General features: G+C 38.5%; 1 protein-coding gene across 1 annotated transcript; it reads right to left on the bottom strand.

Moving 5' to 3' along the window:
- Window positions 1-282: 282 nt before the first annotated feature.
- LOC124374432 (protein gustavus-like) lies at window positions 283-7,925 on the bottom strand. The gene is made up of 4 exons (XM_046832643.1): window positions 7,741-7,925; window positions 7,453-7,623; window positions 7,183-7,291; window positions 283-379 (listed from the first exon to the last, which is right to left on the bottom strand). Exons 1-4 carry the CDS (start codon window positions 7,805-7,807, stop codon window positions 283-285), a joined length of 444 nt encoding a protein of 147 aa, XP_046688599.1. The 5' UTR covers window positions 7,808-7,925.
- Window positions 7,926-19,341: the final 11,416 nt, after the last annotated feature.

The following is a 19,341-nucleotide window of genomic DNA, read 5'->3' on the forward strand; positions in this document are numbered from 1 at the left end:
ATAAAAAACTTATATTTTCCACGCGAGTTTAATTATTTCACTTTTTATTTTTGTTAGTATTACTTGATTTAATCATTTACTATTCACTAACAGTATAAAAAAGTTATATTTACCACGCATTTATGAATATATGAAATTTATAAACTTACTGTAACAACTCATTCTATATTAATAAAATTACTCACCTCCGCCACTTTCTAATTGAGCGTTGCCGCCTAATCAAGTTGTTGGGACGCATGGTCTTCGCTGTTAAAACTCGTACGACAAGCACAGTATCACTCCTCAAGAGAGACTGACCAAGTTCGGCGTGGTCTCTGAGGTCTCGCTGCCGATGGTGGGGGTAAGAGGAGTGGGCGGGGCAATTATGTAGTGGGGGAGCCTGGAGTGGAGGTTAACGTTACTATATTATCAGGAAATACAGAGCAGTAGAATAAGATTAGTAATTAGATTTGCCTAAAATAAATATTATAAATCCTAGGACAATACCCAGAATTTTTAAGTTCTTAGCGTAAAAAATTTAATTGGGTCAATAAACATATAAATAAAGGTATTTGCGATTTAATTTGTGCCTGTTATAATACGAACATTACATCATTAATTTATTCTTTTGGATTAAATTCATATTCGAGCGTTTAACACATTATTTATTTAATACTTGCAAATATTGCATTACTTTTTTCTACGAATTCATAGCAATCAATTTAAGTCAAGAAAGCTACATATTGTTGAATGATACATAAATCTGTTTAATATTTACGATGGCTAGAAACGTGTACATTAATAAAATAGTACGTAACTAGCAATAATTTCCCATTAATTAGCAACCTTAAAAATTATATAGGCTTCATTTATATATTAATATTATAATACATATAACTTGACACACTAAATTGGTATTACTGTGCTGAGGAAAAATTTACTATAAAGTTTCCAATGTCGGAGAGAGTCAGCTGTATGAGAGGTGGGTTGAAAATGATTAACTAAGATTATTGTAATATGTTAAAATCCTGTCTATAGGCAACTACAAAACTTAGGAAAGTTATTTTGGAAGATAACATTAGTTTACATTTCTCTATCTATATTTCTGCCTTATTATGAGGGTTTGCGCAATTACGATAGTTAGGTAATCATTAGATACGACATCTTTAACACATTGGTCTGATTGTACTGGTACTCATAAGGAACACTATAAAAGTTGCCCAGCTGCCTCTAAAGCATTTTTATAATTTCAATCTTACTATATATCATTGTAAAAGTTATTAAAGTTACCTTTTTACAGTTTAAACTTCTATATTGTGTAGTTGTAAGTAATAGGTATCTATTTTCCGGTTATTTACATTAGATTTGATAGAGAATTTTATGATGAATTTTAATTAGAATGATTCTCAAATGTCTTTAAATATATTTTCTATTGTATGGTTTTTTGTTTTGTATTCAGTAAATAGTTCAAATTATTGAAATAGCTTCAATTATTATTTTCTGTTAGAGGAGGACTATTTAAAAGCCATTTGAACCTTAAAAAGAATTATATTGACTCTAGGTACTACTAAACGAAAACATTATTTATCTATATATAAAAATGTTTTATGTACAAATTGTTTTATTTTTAAATAAACATTGATTAGCAAAACATACTTGATCCACTGTTATTGAACCCATACTCTCACTTTATGTATATTTTTAAATTTATATTTTAAACCAAACTACTATGTAACTCTTTTGTCCTATGTATAATATGAACAATACTGAAATCCTAAAAAATGTATGTATTTCATATTTAAATGTATGACGAAAATGTAGCTTAACAATCTTTGAAAATTCTTAACTTCCATTAACGCAAGGTTTAAATACATAATATAATGAACCAAATGATTTGAAAACACACAAATAACTAGAATTTACTTTTTTGACATTAAAAAAAAATGTTCTTCATCGTTCCTCTCTATGTTCTCTTTAAACATCCGTTTTAGTGTTTTAAAACATAGCAAAAACTAATTTGTGGATAATCGCGACTAAATGTAGGCAACAAATACAGTGAATTGTTTTATGATTTGTTGATTATAATAGAGAGCAAACACGAAATGTCTTCGACATTCCTGTTGTATTTCTAAATACAGTAATCATTGACAGTTTTATTTTTAAGATACGTTAAAAATATTTAGTTATTTTGTGTTTGGACTCGGTTTGCAAGAAATAAAATGCAGATTTCATAGTTTTAAGAAATATTAACCAACATAACATAACAAATATAACAATATCAATGTTGCAGAGTAAGGCCAACTATGTGAGTCATCTCAGTCAGGGTAGGTAGGGTGGGCTGCCCTAATCACGGTGCGCGCGCATTCGGGTGTAAAGGTCGCCTTGTAATCCTCTGGGATAGCGGGCAAACTATACTTCCAAGAAGGTCGCCCGGTACCTGGCATGACCATGGTGTACTGACCTCTTTAGGTTGGAAAATTCCAGAACCGAAAGTCTACTAACCCTTGCCGACATCATAAATTATACTTTTGCGGTCTGTAAGAATGGCAGACTCTCCTTTTTATAATTCTTAGAAATAGTAATAGAACCGGCACTCAACAAGTCTGTCAAACTGTTCACGTTGCAACATTAAGTTACCAAATATGTGTCATACCCTACCCAGGGAAAAGAAATGCTGATTTCAGAATCACTTAAAAGTTTCGGAGTAATTTACATATATAGTGAAAATTTATGATTCATCGATTTACGTTGTATTTGCAAATCCCGGTAATATCAAACCTATATTTACATATATCTCTTTTATACGTGTTTTATAACTCAGATATGAAGGTTTTTATGTTGTTTTATTAACATTTTCCAATTTTCTAGTGCAATGTACTATATCCAACAACTATTTATAACTTTCACGGGGCCGCCTGTATTTGTAACTATTTATTGATGTGATTTTGTTAGGTTATATATTGTGTCTAACTAAAAATGTTACGGGTAAACGTTTGCGTAATTTGACAGTTAAAATTAGTTGTACAATTGTTCCTCCAACTGAATTTGTAATTATGGTTAAACTTAATAAGACGTTACTCTCTTTACTAGTCTTCTTGGCTAGCCACAAAACGGAGGCACATTTATAAACTTAAATATGCTGTATTGGTGATTATACGTACATACATTAGGTGATTATACTTCCAATGAAAAGTATGTTTTAAAGCAATCTATAGTATCTCATAACAGCATTTTAGAATGCAGTGTTTGTTTACTTTGTTTTAAATTACGAAATGGAAATAAAGTTATTTAAAAATAGAAGATTGAATGTAAGAATGCCGTTAAGGATTTTTATATATGAAACCCCTCGATTTCCTCTGACTTGTTTTGTTTCTTGTACAATATGAGAGCTCTGGTGTAAATTTCAGAGACTAATTCATGAAGGTGCAAATTATAGATTATATTGCTTTGCAAAACTGCACTGTACTGTCTTTTTAAATAAGTAGTTTAAAAAATTTAACACAATTCAGTCAGATTTTTTAAATTTCATTCAGATAGCATACATTGCTTTAATTAAGTTGTTGTAGGTCAGATTTCGTTATATGCCCCCAATGCTTAAATTTTTTTCAATGAACTTAGAACGTTATAAAACGATGTAGTTGAGTAACAGAACTAACACTATGCCCCCAACGCTAATGTTTCATTTACGGATGATTATAATGAATTACAATTGGTTAACTAAAATAAATGGGCTCTTTAGGTCTGATTAAAAATGTAACTTAACCTCTGATCACACAATACACATTGAAATTTATTTGATATATATATTTCTAAATCCCTTTGAAAAATACCATACGGTCCCACCTAATATAGACCTTCATCATAAACACTATCATTAAGAAGAAAGCATTGTTAAAAAGTTAAATGTTAAAAAGAAATATCAATTTGAAATATTCCTTTATAAGGTAATAAACATATGAACAGGCACAGTGGTCTTTTCTCTAAGGAATATTGAGAATCAGACAACAAGTAAAGCGTGGTCTTTAAAGCGCAGGAAAATATTTTTATATAATTTTATTTTATTAAAACTTTATGGATGTAAAAAACTCTTATTGATGTAAAAAACAATGAACTTAGAACGTTATAAAACGATGTAGTTGAGTGACAGAACACTATGCCCCCAACGCTAATGTTTCATTCACGGATGATTATAATGAATTACAATTGGTTACTAGCTAAGAAATTTCTCCAAACCCAAAAATTCAACAAAAACAAACATTACCAAACAAAAACAAAACTCTTTATTGAAAAAAAAACACACGACACTTGTTTTTATTCTTGATCACACTCCGCCACCCAAAATGCGAGTGCCTCCGGCCATCAGCGCGGGGCAGCACCGAAGGTTGATTGAAAAATTAAATATTTAAATATGACTCTAGACTCTATAAGGCGAGTATATTAATATATCAATTAAATTCATTATTTGATATCTCTGTACTAGGAAAGAGATATCTGGTGTTTTATTCCAAATAATTTAATACATTTAAATCTATAGACCATAATTCTCTACTAAACTGTTTGAATCAGTTTTCAACTATTACTTATAGTTTAGTATGAATTATATATAGCGTACAATTATTTCAACTTATTCCTATCTTACTGCAAATTGTCTAAACATTTTCTGTAAGACATAATTTAGAATATAGTTCTCTTAATTGTTATAGTTTTTTTATCACATATGCATGAACATATCCAAGTGTAACTGATGTGTCAAATACCTGAGACTTTATAAATCTATTCTTTCTGTGCGCTTTTGGTTTAAGAGACAATTAAAAAAGACCCCTTTCATGTATTTTCCAAAAGAGTACAAATGAATTGTTGTATTATGATAATCTCCATAAACAATCATTAAATTTAGAAAAATACAACATTAATATAAAATATATGATTTAAAAAAAAAAAATACTTATTTCCAAGTACTGATGTAATTATATGCCTCAGTAGATAGACTGAGACAATTTTAACTTTTCCACAACACAAAAGAGCTCTCGAGTAAGGTTTAGTAACTAACTGAATGAGTACAATATTATAGACTATATTTTCTTGAAAAGCTGTTCATTACTGCATATAAAATTGATTATTTTTAACAGTTAAACAAGAATTAGTAAGGCATTGCTAATTTATTTAGTTAGCATATACTAATTTCAATTACTTACAAATATTTAGGCTAATATATCCCGCTAGAAAAGTTATTCAGAATTAAAGTTTGACAAATGCTTCTCGTAAACAGCTTTCATATGTTTATCAACTAAGTAAAGACAATAACAAAAGTAAGATGTGGTTTTCTTATTTCGAATATCATTAGGCACCGACTCTCTCGCACGCTTTCGGTACAGAGAGGTTTCACATTTTACATTGAAAATGTCAAATTTCACATATTACATAAAAATTTCAATTTTCACATTTTACACTGAAAATTTCAAATTTTACATTTTACATTGAAAATGTCAAATTTCACATTTTACATTGAAATTGTCAAATTTCACCTAAAAATTTCAATTTTTTAAAATTTGTATTTTATTTCATAAAAACAGAGCCCACATCCGAAATAACTACAATCCAGACGTATCTTAGAAATAATAAAAATTAAAAATAAATTAGAAATTACAAATAAAATTTATATAACAAGAAAATTAATAAATCTTACGTGAAATGAATTTTGTTCCAAACATTTACTAAGCTGAAACGGTTCAAAAGCCAAGGAATTAATCAAGTAAACATATAAATACTAGGCAGTACAGTCTATACGGGTAAGAACCCTATAAGTAGCAACAGAAAAACGTAACTATTATGCTAGAAGATGGGCATGATTCCTCTATTTTAACCAAAAATTCGGTATTATGAAATCTAGAACTAATTAAAATGAACACAACTTTTTGCTGTTCACGCCTTTATCCTTCGTGGGTACCTAGGAGCGCAAAGATCAAGGTAACCACAAAGGAACCCAATTCCACTCAGCCAGTTGGGACCTGGGCAGCTCCTAATTGAAAGTTTAAACAAATGATTGACAACCCCTCACATTATGAATAAATATTACATACACCTTACACAATAATAACTCCTTATACCAAATGGTTGCAATATTTTTTCTCGACAATATCCTGTTCGATGTTTCATTTCGCTTGTAACGGAACCAACTCCTTCCCACTCTCCCCCAATTGTTGATTACAAAACACACAAGTATCGTAAGTTGCCACGTCTCTCTATCTTCGACCTTTATTTGTGTTGGGCAAATAAATACTCTTTATTTAGGGTTCTCCCATTTTGGGCGAAAGTTAAAAGTTGACAAAATATGGAGTTAATTAATGAACACACTTCTTGAACTTGATGGCACTAGAATGAAAAAGGTAATAAAATAATTTTTAAACATAACCAAACGATTCTAGCTAAGTTTGTCAGAATAGGTAGGAAAGTTTGGCAATTACTTTAAAAGTTAAAATTTTACATTTTATTAGAGAGCCTTTTAAACAAGCCTTCAAACAAAATGAATATAAATAAGGAATATAAATATATTCCGCCAACCGAAAATACCGCACTTAAATATAGTTGTTCCTAATATAAAATAGGAGACGAGTATATGCAAACCTGTTGTCACATGGTAGCCTACTCAAGGGTAGCAGATGTATTGCTACGATTTCGGGAGTACCGCATACTTCATCACTCTCTCCCTGCAATGTTTGCGGAGTCACACTTCCCATCGGCTTTTCTCATGAGGGCTTTGGACCTCCAACGGCAGCCTTAAAAATGTGTTTTGGCTATCCTTCTCAATGAAGGAGCGTCATAGCCATTAACCTAAAAAACATTAGTTACATATTAAAAGCATAAAAACAAATACAAATAATAATAAACAAAATTAAACTATCTAATATAACATGCAAGATAAATAATATAATTATATAAAAGTGTATATTATTAACCATCACCATAATAAACTATAACTAAAGTATAACTTATTATAACTATAACTAAGTATGTATATAGACATGGTATTTGTATTACTGTAAAATAATTCTATTTATCAATATAATTTATTTAAAATTAAGAAGTAAACTACGTTTTAATAAACACGTCCAAAAATTATTCACTACTGCACTACCTAATTATTCTACCGTCACCAGGTCAGAAGATGGAAATAGGTTACATTAGTCCTAGTCTAATAAATACTTAATAACTGTCTGAGGCAAGTCCAGCTCTTCTATCATTTCAAGGTCGTCATCTTCAACAGTCTGCATGATGGACTTCTTGCAAATCTCCATCAAGGAGCGGGGTTCCGCTGAAACACCAAACACGTTTCGTTAGATATGTAATAACGCATAGATTTGAAATTCACCTCAGCCAAATATCTCTCAGAAACCTAATGCACATTCCATATATTTTACGTGTCTATTGTGAAACATGAAAATAAATTACAACAGAAATGAAAGGTTTACTCACAGTCCAAGCCGCCGTTGTAAGTGATGGTGACCTGGCAGGGCACTGAGCTGGTGCTAATGATGGGAAATAGCACCTTCCCACGCAGCCCAGTGAAGGCATCTCCAAGGTAACATCTTCTGTCGCCAACTCGGATGAGGAAACCCAGTGTTCCCTTATACATGTCCAGTACAACTAAAACATACAGAAACTTATTAGAATGGTGCTTGAAATATGAAATATTACGGACAAAAGTACCATGAATATACATGTTTATAATTTGTTAAATTAACAGCAGATTTAAAGTTTTACCACCAAAACTGTCGGGCACTTCAAAATCATCGTAAGGTGCTACAACAGGATAGTCGGCACTGTCCATGCTGCAGTCGTGACGTAGTCTCAGAGTGCTCAGGTTCCATCCCCAGGACTGGTCGTCACTCCCCACGATAGACTGAAACAAACAATGAGGTTTTATTCAACATTCAAAGGACATGAAAGGCGTTGTAATTCTTATAAAAAACCTAGGAATTATGCACTGACAATATTCAATTTAATCTTTTCCTTTGGAAAATGTGAAAGGAAAAGTATGCATAGGTGATATAATATTAGTTTATGCAATCAAACAATTATGAACTATTTTGAAAAAGAAATTTATCCACATAATCTGTGTTGTAGACATGTAGAACTTACATTGATTCCGTTGCCGTGTAGATCAGCGGCTTTTGTACCCACACCCACCATAGGGTGCAAGCCACGGAGCTCAGCAGGCCAGTGGATCGCCCACATGTGGATTCCCTGGCTGAATCCAACTCTTCCCCTCACGGCATCGGCTGCCCCGGTGGACGTTGACCGGAAGCAAGTTAGCGGGAACTCCTCCTAAAATAAGGATACGATATTAAAAATAATTGTTCTATATTGTTAGTATGTCATAATTTATTTCTAAGTAAACATAATTATCTGTAAAGTAGCAATTTGCATTAAAAAATTAATTGTAAAAGATTTTAAATGAAAGGCGTAATATATCTGAAGTAGTTAAAAATGTATCTTAAATCCTTAAAGCACCAAACAGTTTAAAATAAAATAGTTGAAGGTATTAATTATTCATACATAAACAATGCTATCATATAAAGATGTCAAAACAATTGTTATCATGGTTAAGATTCCCATGCTATGTTTACAGTAAGATGATGAGTACAATGTGTTTATAGGTGGTATAATTAGATAAATGATATAAAGCGAATATCAAAACCATATCTAGCCGGGTTTATTATTCTGTTTAATATCAGAATTATTTAAAAAAATGTCCAAGCCAACTATAGTTAACGGTAATTATATATAAATATACCATGCTTTATTTTCAAAGTGTAGTATATAGTAGGCAATTTTAATTTTTTTTTAAGAATCAAAACGTAGTTTTTAAAAACTGGTATATTTAAATTGTTCGTTCAAATTTGTTGAAAAGCTTGTATGGGAGTTAGGTGTGTAGCATTGTTTTTACCTACCTTGAAATGGATGTTCCTTGAACAATCTTGCGGGTTCCAGGCGTATTTCTCCAGCTCTTGGAAGAACGAAGGCGACTTTTTCAGTCTCCACCAGCATCCTGACACGCTCTGGAAGTAGGAATTCTTCCAATCCATCTGCAGCGGCAGCGGCTGCTCCCAACATCTTCGTCCTCGGCCCCTGTATGCAATAAGTAACGTAACTAATAAAATATTGTTACGTTTTTACAAACTAAATAATTCTTATGTGGGTTTTACAAATAAGCAACACGATTATTAGTTACAATTAATAATGTTTATTAAAGCTAATATACAATAAGGACAAATAATTACTTTAATTGAAAGAAATTACTATTTACAATTATTACTATTAATTACAACTCCAATAATTACAATTACTATTATTAATATTTGCTAAATGACTAAGATGGCTTCTGCAAAACTAATATTATTTGCAATCACAAATTATAGCTAATTAACAAGTGGCTTTACTGTCTCTTCTGCTTAAAGTTCCAATTTGCTTACGGTTTCCCCGGTGTCGTATCCTTCCACAGGAGTTGTCCAATACTGCGCTGAATCTTCCGGTCGATCCCACGATGCGACGATTCCCACAGCAGTATCTCCGCAGGCACTCACTATCACAGGATCCGTGTCACGACACTCACTACACTGCCTCACTGGTACTCACAACTCCCCCGTCTCCCCAGTAGACGGCCTTATATAACCTTCTAGTATTCTTGCTAGAAGGGTCTATACCGGTGGGCTCTGGAAGGTCTAGAAGATTCCGGAGTCAATGGGCAGTGAGAGTCTTTTACCAGGAAGACTGCTCTAGACTTTCTATTGTCATCAGCCTATTCAGAAGAAAGGACTGGCCCAGCCATTTATGAGGGTGTTGATGGCTCTCGCAGAAGGATTTATGGCGGTCCCTTACGTCAACAGCCAGGCCGCCACCGCAGCCCGCCGCGCGACGGCCAGCTCCGTGGACACTGCCCTCTCCTTAAGGCTGATCGTCTCGATCAGTGTTGGAACCATGGTAAGACGCTAGACGATCTAGGTGGAACGACGAGCATCTTGCCTCTTGGGTGTCTTTGGATTCGGTAGACCACGTCGTTGATTCGTGTCACCACACGATAAGGTCCAATCCAGTCCTGTTGAAGCTTTGGGCACCTTCCCTTCCTCCGCAGGGGACTGTAGAGCCAAACCAAGTTGTTTCTCCTGGAATCCAGCTGAGTTGGCTTGTCGGTCGTAGCGAGCCTTCATCTTGTCACTGGCGACCTTCAGGTGCTGGCGAGCAAACTCGTGAGTGTCGTGCAATTGATCAACGAGTTCCGAGGCGAAGTCAGTCGCTGGCCTCTCCTTGTCAGGTGGTAGGCCGAAACATGAGATCACTTGGTAGCCGAAGTTCTCTTCCGAAGACCATTCTTGCTGGGGTAACACCAGTTGTTTCATGGCTAGAAGATCTGTAGGCCAGCAGAAAAACTGGCACCTTCTTATCCCAATCCCGCTGGCTGGTGGAGACAACTTTCCTGAGATGACCGACGAGAGTCTTGATGTATCTCTCAACCATCCCATCGGATTGCGGGTGAAGCGGGGTTGTCCGTGTCTTATGCACTCCCAGACGCTGAAGAACATCCCTCATCAAGATAGAACCGAAGTTCGTCCCTTGGTCGCTGTGTAGCTCACGGGGTACCCCGTACCGGCAGACGAAGTCGTTCACCAAGCATCCTGCCACAGTAGATGCCTCCTGGTTTGGTATGGCGTATACTTCTGGCCATTTCGTGAAGTAATCCATGGCCACCAGGAGATATTTATTCCCTGCGTCTGTCACGGGAAATGGTCCAGCGATGTCGATGGCCGATCCTCTCGAAGGGTGATCCAACGTTGTAACTGCCGCATCCTGCCTCGACTTCTTGTTTGAGGCCCTCGGCTTCCAGCACATACATCACATTGGCGGCACCATTTCTCAACATCAGCCCTAAGGTGCAGCCAGTAGAACCGTTGTCGCAACTTTTCCACTGTCTTGTTGACACCAAGATGACCTCCAGACGCTCCGTTATGCAACTCCATAAGGACTTCCCTCCTCTTACTTCTTGGGAGTACGATCTGTTCGATTTTCCTCTTCCCGTTAGGAGCTTCCCAGATCCTTATTAGTACTCCGTTCTTGATCTTCATAGAGTCCCACTGTGCCCAGTAGCTCTTGTATAGAGGTGATCTCTAGCCGCGATGTCTTCCCAACTAGGTCGAGTTCCAGCTTCCACCTCTCGCAGGAGTGGTCCGATCTCCGTGTCTCCTAGCTGCTCGTTCCGAAGTTCACTCATTTCCCATCCACTAGCAGGCTCCACGGTGACACAACGTACTTCTGCCGAAGGATTCTTTTCTTCTACCTTGGAGCAGTGCTTACATCCTTCTGGACAAGGACGACGTGACAGAGCATCAGCGTTGGAATGTTTTCTTTCCCTTGTCGGTGTTCAGACGTGAAGTTGTACTCCTGAAGCCGCTGCACCCATCGCGCTGTCTGCCCCTCCAAGTTCTTGAAGTTCAGTAGCCAAGTCAGGGCGGAGTGATCTGTCCTTAAATGGAAAGGTTGTCCATAGAGGTATTTATGAAAGTGTTCTAGGGACTTCACGACTGCTAGCAGTTCCCTCCTTGTGACGCAGTAATTCCTTTCGGCCTTAGATAGTGTTCTGCTGAAATAGGCTACCACGGTTTCCTGGCCATCCTGAACTTGCGAGAGTACTCCTCCTATGCCCACGTCGCTGGCGTCAGTGTCGACAATGAACTTTTCTCCAAAGCGAGGGAATCCCAAGATCGGGGCACTACAGAGAGCAGTCTTGAGTATCCCAAATGCTTCACCTCGACTCTGAGGTCCATTCAAACTTGCGCTGTTTCTTCCGTGAGCTTGGTCAGTGGCTTAGCAATATCGGCATAAAAAAAAAATAACCCTTCACGAAGCGGCGGTAATAGGTGCACAGCCCGAGGAAACTTTTACCTCATGTTTGTTACGTGGTGTGGGCCATTCCTTTATCGCTCGTATCTTCTCTGGATCCACAGAGACTCCTTCTGACGAGACTACATGTCCGAGATAGTTTACCTTATTTTTAAATAAGTTGCACTTCTTCAGGTTAAGCTTCAAGTTGGCAGAACGAAGCCTTATAAAGATCTTTTCCAGGTTCTGAAGATGGTCTTTAAACGTCTTTCCAATGACTATGATATCATCCAGATACAACAGACAGGATTCCCAAGTTAGACCTCTAAGCACGTTCTCCATTAATCTCTCGAAGGTAGCTGGTGCATTGCATAGTCCAAAAGGCATCACGGTGAACTGCCACAGTCCGTTTCCATTCCCTATGGAAAATGCCGTTTTTCTCCTTGTCCTCTGGAACAATCTCTACTTGCCAGTACCCACTCTTCATGTCCAGGGTCGAGAAGAACTTGCCGCCTCCCAGAGCATCCAGTGTGTCGTCGATCCGCGGTAAAGGGTAACTGTCCCTTCTTGGTGACGTTTATTGAGTAGTCGGTAGTCCACGCAGAACCTAGAAGTCCCATCCTTCTTCTTCACTAGTACCACCGGCGAATTCCATGGACTGCTGGAAGGCTCGATCACCCCATCTCGCTCCATCTCCTTTGTTATTTGCTCAGCTTCCTCCCTCTTCGCCCAGGGTAGTCTCCTAGGAATTTGGCGGATTGGTTGTGCGTCTCCAACATTTATCTTGTGCTGAACTACAGTCGTCCTGCCTCTTGGCCCTGTAGCAGTTTCGAAAACATCATGGTACTCTGTTATTAACTTAGCTACTTGTTTAGTTTGTTCCAAGTCCATTCCCTTGCAAGCATCTCTCACAAATGTAGCTATGTCTTCTGGAAGATTCTTGTGGCAGGATGCTGTCCTGTCTAACAGATTGCGATACAGAAGAAACTGAGTAACAGGTACCTAAGAGCTTTGTCTTGTTTTAAAGTAACGGGATAGTCGTTTAAGTTCATTATGCAGACTGGAAACTTCCCTGGAAGATTGAAACAGTGTCTTCCCTACAAGGACACCTCGGCCAAGCTCCTCTTCGTTTACAGCTGGGTCTAACATTAAGTTCTGTCCTTCCGGTACAGTTCTGTCGACTTCTGCTCTCACGATCTTCTGAGCACGAGATGGCAGTGTGGTATCTTTTAATAACCGCACCGAAGAAGTAAGATTTTTTCTAAGCTGAAGGACGACTTCTTCTCCGCCAACAGTCGTCACCCCTTTCTTGAGGTCTAATTGAAGGCCAAGTTTCATAATTACGTCCATGCCGAGTATAACGTCCTCCTCGATGTTAGCAACGAGAGTGCGATGTTTAAAGCATGTACTCCCGATGCAGAAGGTGGCAACTGTCTCCCCGTGAAACACTGGCCAAGTCCCCAGTCGCAGTCCTCAATGTCCAGGTCGTTGGAGTGACTTTATTGGGAGGTGAACAAACATCTCTATTTACTATGGTCATCGTTGCCCCAGTGTCTAGTAGAAGGCTTCTGGGCTTCCCGTTGACTAATCCATCTATGTAGAGGCTGTTAGTCTGTCCTGACAAAGATGTCACAATAATGCTGTCGGCTGGGGCCTCAGTTTGCTGGGTTGACAATTGCCCCTTCCTGTCAACCCTTTTTAGTTTTCCTGCATCTGCCCCCCGAGAGGCTCTATCTGGGCACTTGCTTCGGGGATGGCCCAACTCTCCACAACTCCAGCAGCGGATTTCCTTCTTCCTGTTCTTCAGCGCATCCAGCACTCTCTGGACTACGCCTTCTATCTTAAAACCTTCTTCCACGCAGACCCCTCGAAGACGTGCATGTCCTTGCACAGACTGTTTTACTGCTTCAAATTCTAGTGCTTGTGTTAGCGCCTCGTGTAATGTCTTAGGACGGGCCAACTTTACAGCCTGCTGTGTTTCAGCGTCTCGAAGGCCGTCGAGGAATTTGTCGATGGATAAGTTCTCGCAGACAGCCTCATCACAAGTAGAGTAAGCACCTCTTACAAGTCGTGCGATATCAGCTTCAAATTCCTGCAGTGATTCATTGGACTTCTGGTGGCGACTCCTGAGTTGAGACCTGTAGACCAGTTCCATGTGCTTATGTCCGAACCGCATCTCCAGTCGTCTAACCAGTTCTCCGTAGTTTTGGCGCTCCGCAGGTGGCACGGTCTGCAGGACCTTTAGCGCGTCTCCACGCAGCGAAAGGCAGAGCATGGACGCTTTTGTTGATGACGGCCAACGGTGGACGGCGGCAGCAGTCTCGAACAGTGTCCGAAAATCCTCCCAGGTCATCTTACCGTCGAAGGTTGGCACCCCTGCATTACTCATTGGTGGACATGAATTAAGCTGAGGTTCCGTAATTAATTCTGGTTTTCCATCTTCTGGGCTAACAATGGATTCTGTGCAGGTTTCTGAGCCCTTGTTTCTCTGAGCTATTTCCTCTAAGATCCTAATTCTATCACCAAATTCTTTTGAATAATCATTTAACTTGTCTTCTAATTGTTTGGAGCAACCATTTATACCTGCTTCTAGTTGCTTTTTAAATTCCTCTTCAACTCTACAAATTTTTAAATTAAACTCTGTAGCTAATTCATCTTTCATACTTTTCAAGTCATTTTGAAGTGTTTCACAATTACTATTTAATTTTTCTTCCAATGTTTTACTATTACTATTTAATTTTTCTTCCAATGTTTTAGTTAAGTTAGATTGTAACACTTTGGTAAGCTTACTTGCTTCAGTTTCAAAAATTAATATTTCGGGATCTTCACCTGCTTCTATCATCGCCTGTTTAAGTCTATTAGCTAAAACTGTTTTTGTCCCAGAAGTATCTAAGTCCCTTTCTTCTAACTCCCGTTTTAAATCAGCCACTTTCAAATCTGCTAACTTAAACCCACTAGAAGCCATCGTTTTATTATATTATTACTTTAAAATAATATTAATACAATAAATAAAATATTATCTAAAGTGTTGCTTTAACAAATCAATCCCACTTCTGACACCAATGTTACGTTTTTACAAACTAAATAATTCTTATGTGGGTTTACAAATAAGCAACACGATTATTAGTTACAATTAATAATGTTTATTAAAGCTAATTTACAATAAGGACAAATAATTACTTTAATTGAAAGAAATTACTATTACAATTTATTACTATTAATTTACAACTCCAATAATTACAATTACTATTATTAATATTTGCTAAATGACTAAGATGGCTTCTGTAAAACTAATATTATTTGCAATCACAAATATAGCTAATTAACAAGTGGCTTTTTTTTTTTTTTTTTTTTTTTTTTTTTCTTTGGGATATTGGGGGTGGATTCATATAGATCCCTCACACGTCAACCTGAGCTTATTGTTGTGCCCCTTTGATGTTAGAGGGGTAAGCCTATCTTCGTGCCCTTAATTAGGCTAAGAAGCTTTTCCCCGATACTAGCATCTGGTTCGTCGCCTGGTTGTTTATCACCGAAAAGAGCCCTTCTCCTTGCTCCCAGTCTCTCACAGTCCAGTATATTATGTGTTTTGCAGTCTCTTCAGACTTATTGCAGAGTCTACACTCCGAGTCCTCATTTCGTAAACCTAGAGTGTTTAGGTGTTTCCTGAAGTGGCCGTGTCCAGTGATCAAGGCAATCACTTGCTTAACCCGATCCCTGCCCAGCCCCATCAGCCATCTGGTGAATCCGGAGCTAGAATCGGCAAGCAGTCTTTTGCCGAGTGCTTGTCCTTTGGTGGACTCTGCCACCGCAAGCGGTGTGTCTTCCTGGACCATTTGTTTTATACTTTGGTAGGCGGCTGACTTGCTTATACCACAACTCGGTTCTGGACCGGTGTATGGCATGCTTGCTCCGCTTTTGGCAAGCCTGTCGGCGCATTCGTTTGCCACCTATGCCTGTGTGGCCCGGTAACCCAACCAAGACGCACACAGTTGCGTGATCCAAGCTTGCAGAGTGTGTTAAAGCACTCCCACACAAGCCTGGATGAAATGCTGTTGGAGGTCAAAGAGCTTTAAGAGCTGCCTGACTGTCTGACATTATACAGATGTTCATTCCCTGGTACCTTCTGGTGAGGCCTAGGTTGGCACAGGCTAGGATACCATAGATTTCGGCTTGAAATATGGAGCAGTTCCGACCCAAACTGCCGCAAAGGGCAGTTCTAGGGGATTGACTAAACACTCCATATCCAGTTCTACCCTTAATAAGCGAGCCATCCGTGTACCAGACAAAGCTCTTTTCTTATTGTTGGGATGTTATCTTGCGATTTCCACTCATCTCTGGAGTAGAAGTCAACAGAGAATGGCTTATTGAATACGAACTCCGTTTCTCATTGTGTCGGAGACCATTTCGAGAATAGCGCTTGGGTTTACAGCTTCAGTGATGGCGCCATGGCTCGCGTTAGACGCGCCATTCCTCCACAAGCCAGCAACCATCAGCCGATAAGCCTGACTTACGCGCTTCAGCTTTTATATGGACATCAAGAAGGTAGAAGTCCTAAAAGCCACCTCGAGGGTCGCTGAGGGACTGCTCCTGAAATGCTCCGGTTTACAAAGATTGTGCCAAGCCTTTGTAAGCTTTCAAGCTTGGCTTTTGGCAGTTACCTGATTCACCTTTGTCCACCAGACTAATGAACCATAAGTGATTTGAGGCCTTACAAACTGCTTTGTAAAGCCATAGTGCTATATGGGGTTTTACGCCCCATGAGATTTCCTGCAAGGTCTCCTGGACGTCATGAGCGCCCACTTTGCTTTGTGCAGGATATTATTAAAGATGATCATTCCACGTAAGCTTATGGTCTAGAGTCCAGTCCTAAATATTTGACTGTCTTTGACCACTCCAGCTGAGTGGATGCGAGTTTCAGCCTAGAAAGAGACTCTAGGTTCTTTTTTCTAGTGAATGGTACAACTACTGTCTTAGAGGGATTTACTTTCAGTCCCTCTCCCTGACACCAGTTGTGTACAGTTGAAAAAGCATGTATGGGAGTTAGGTGTGTAGCATTGTTTTTACCTACCTTGAAATGGATGTTCCTTGAACAATCTTGCGGGTTCCAGGCGTATTTTCTCCAGCTCTTGGAAGAACGAAGGCGACTTTTCAGTCTCTACCAGCATCCTGACACGCTCTGGAAGTAGGAATTTTTCCAATCCATCTGCAGCGGCAGCGGCTGCTCCAAACATCTTCGTCCTCGGCCCCTGTATGCAATAAGTAACGTAACTAATAAATATTGTTACGTTTTTACAAACTAAATAATTCTTATGTGGGTTTACAAATAAGCAACACGATTATTAGTTACAAATTAATAATGTTTTATTAAAGCTAATTTACAATAAGGAACAAATAATTACTTTAATTGAAAGAAATTACTATTTACAATTATTACTATTAATTACAACTCCAATAATTACAATTACTATTATTAATATTTGCTAAATGACTAAGATGGCTTCTGTAAAACTAATATTATTTGCAATCACAAAATATAGCTAATTAACAAGTTGGCTTTACTGGTCTCTTCTGCTTAAGTCCAATTTGCTTTACGGTTTCCCCGGTGTCGTATCCTTCCACAGGAGTTGGTCCAATACTGCGCTGAATCTTCCGGTCGATCCCACGATGCGACGATTCCCCACAGCAGTATCTCCGCAGGCACTCACTGTCACAGGATCCGTGTCACGACACTCACTACACTGCCTCACAGGTACTCACAACTCCCCCGTCTCCCCAGTAGACGGCCTTATATAACCTTCTAGTATTCTTGCTAGAAGGGTCTATACCGGTGGGCTCTGGAAGGTCTAGAAGATTCCGGAGTCAATGGGCAGTGAGTCTTTTACCAGGAAGACTGCTCTAGACTTTCTATTGTCATCAGCCTATTCAGAAGAAAGGACTGGCCCAGCCATTTTATGAGGGTGTTGATGGCTCTCGCAGAAGGATTTATGGCGGTCCCCTTACGTCAACAGCCAGGCCGCCACCCGCAGCCGCCGCGCGACGGCCAGCTCCGTGGGACACTGCCCTCTCCTTAAGGCTGATCGTCCCTCGATCAGTGTTGTGGAACATGGTTAAAGACGCTAGACGCCGATTCTAGGTGGGACGTACGACTAATCTTGCCTCTTGGGTGTCTTTGGATTCGGTATATGACCACGTCCGTTGAATTCGTGTCACCACACGATAAGGTCCAATCCAGTCCTGTTGAAGCGTTGGGGCACCTTCCCTTCCTCCCGCAGGGGACTGTAGAAGCCAAAACTGGGGAACACAAGTTGTTCTCCTGGAATCCAGCCTGAGTTGGCATTTGTCGGTCGTAGCGAGCCTTCATTCTTGTCACTGGCGAACCTTCAGGTGCTGGCGAGCAAAACTCGTGAGTGTCGTGCAATTCTTGATCAAACGAGTTCCGAGGCGAAAGTCAGCTCGCTCGGCCCTCTCCTTGTCAGGTGGTAGGCCGAACATTGAGAGATCACTTGGGTAGCCGAAGTTCTCTTCCGAAGACCATTCTTGCTGGGGTACACACCAGTTTGTTTCATGGCTAGAAGTTCTGTAGGGTGATCCTCATAGGCCATTTATGAGGGTGTTGATCGGCGTCTCGCAGAAGGATTTATGGCGGTCCTTACGTCAACAGCCAGGCCGCCACCGCAGCACGCCGCGACGACGGCCAGCTCCGTGACAATATTACTTTAATTCTTGCTAACATGTATAATATAAAATACATGTTTTCATTTATCTCCAAGCCATGAATTAAAAAATGAATGATGTTATACAGTAGAAGAGAATATTATTTTTTTTTATATAAACGTAGTAAAAAATATAAAATAACAATTATATTAATAACTATCTAATTCTTACCCAAGTCCGTAGTGTTCGTCGAGGTAATATATCATCAAGGGGTAAACGTTCGCCAGAAGCAACAGGATGGGGAAAAGTCATGGGTTCATGGCGAACCTGCCATTCCTCAGGTTCCACACACGGGCTCACCGGCCCAATTCTTCTACTCCTGGGACAGAAGAGCCTGATCCTGTCCAACGGGGAGAATACCACGAGTTAAACTTTGTTTATAACTCATTTAGGATTCCTAAAGTTAAAAAATGAATCAATATATGTGTTAATTTGTTGAAACAAACTCTTTAATAATACTAATTATTTTATCCATAACTGGAATTTTTTTTATTTTCCGGACTTTTGGGACACTGTTTCTTGATGATCAATAATAATACTTGTTTTTATAATAATATTTCTACACTAAGTTATTTTATGTGACCATTATTTACCTTATATTTGCGAGGGAATAGTACAAAATTAACACTTCTTTTATTTTTAAGCCGCTAAATTTAAAATACAAAGCGTATATTAAATTATTACTTCAATTCCTGAAATATTATTATTTATACTTCAAACACTAATAAATCAGCACAGAGGTTTTATTATTATTCATGTCACAGACAATTTTCG

Source organism: Homalodisca vitripennis, unplaced genomic scaffold (assembly GCF_021130785.1).
Source record: "Homalodisca vitripennis isolate AUS2020 unplaced genomic scaffold, UT_GWSS_2.1 ScUCBcl_8415;HRSCAF=16521, whole genome shotgun sequence".
NCBI lineage: Eukaryota > Metazoa > Arthropoda > Insecta > Hemiptera > Cicadellidae > Homalodisca > Homalodisca vitripennis.

What these genes read in the sequence shown, in the direction of transcription:
- LOC124374432 (XM_046832643.1), bottom strand. Translation starts at nt 7,807, where the DNA reads ATGGACAGTGCCGACTATCCTGTTGTAGCACCTTACGATGATTTTGAA. An exon ending in AGTGCCCGACAGTTTTGGTG is followed by an intron (nt 7,624 to 7,740) that starts GTAAAACTTTAA and finishes TGTATGTTTTAG; the next exon opens with TTGTACTGGACATGTATAAG. An exon ending in TTGCCTCAGACAGTTATTAA is followed by an intron (nt 380 to 7,182) that starts GTATTTATTAGA and finishes CCTCCACTCCAG; the next exon opens with GCTCCCCCACTACATAATTG.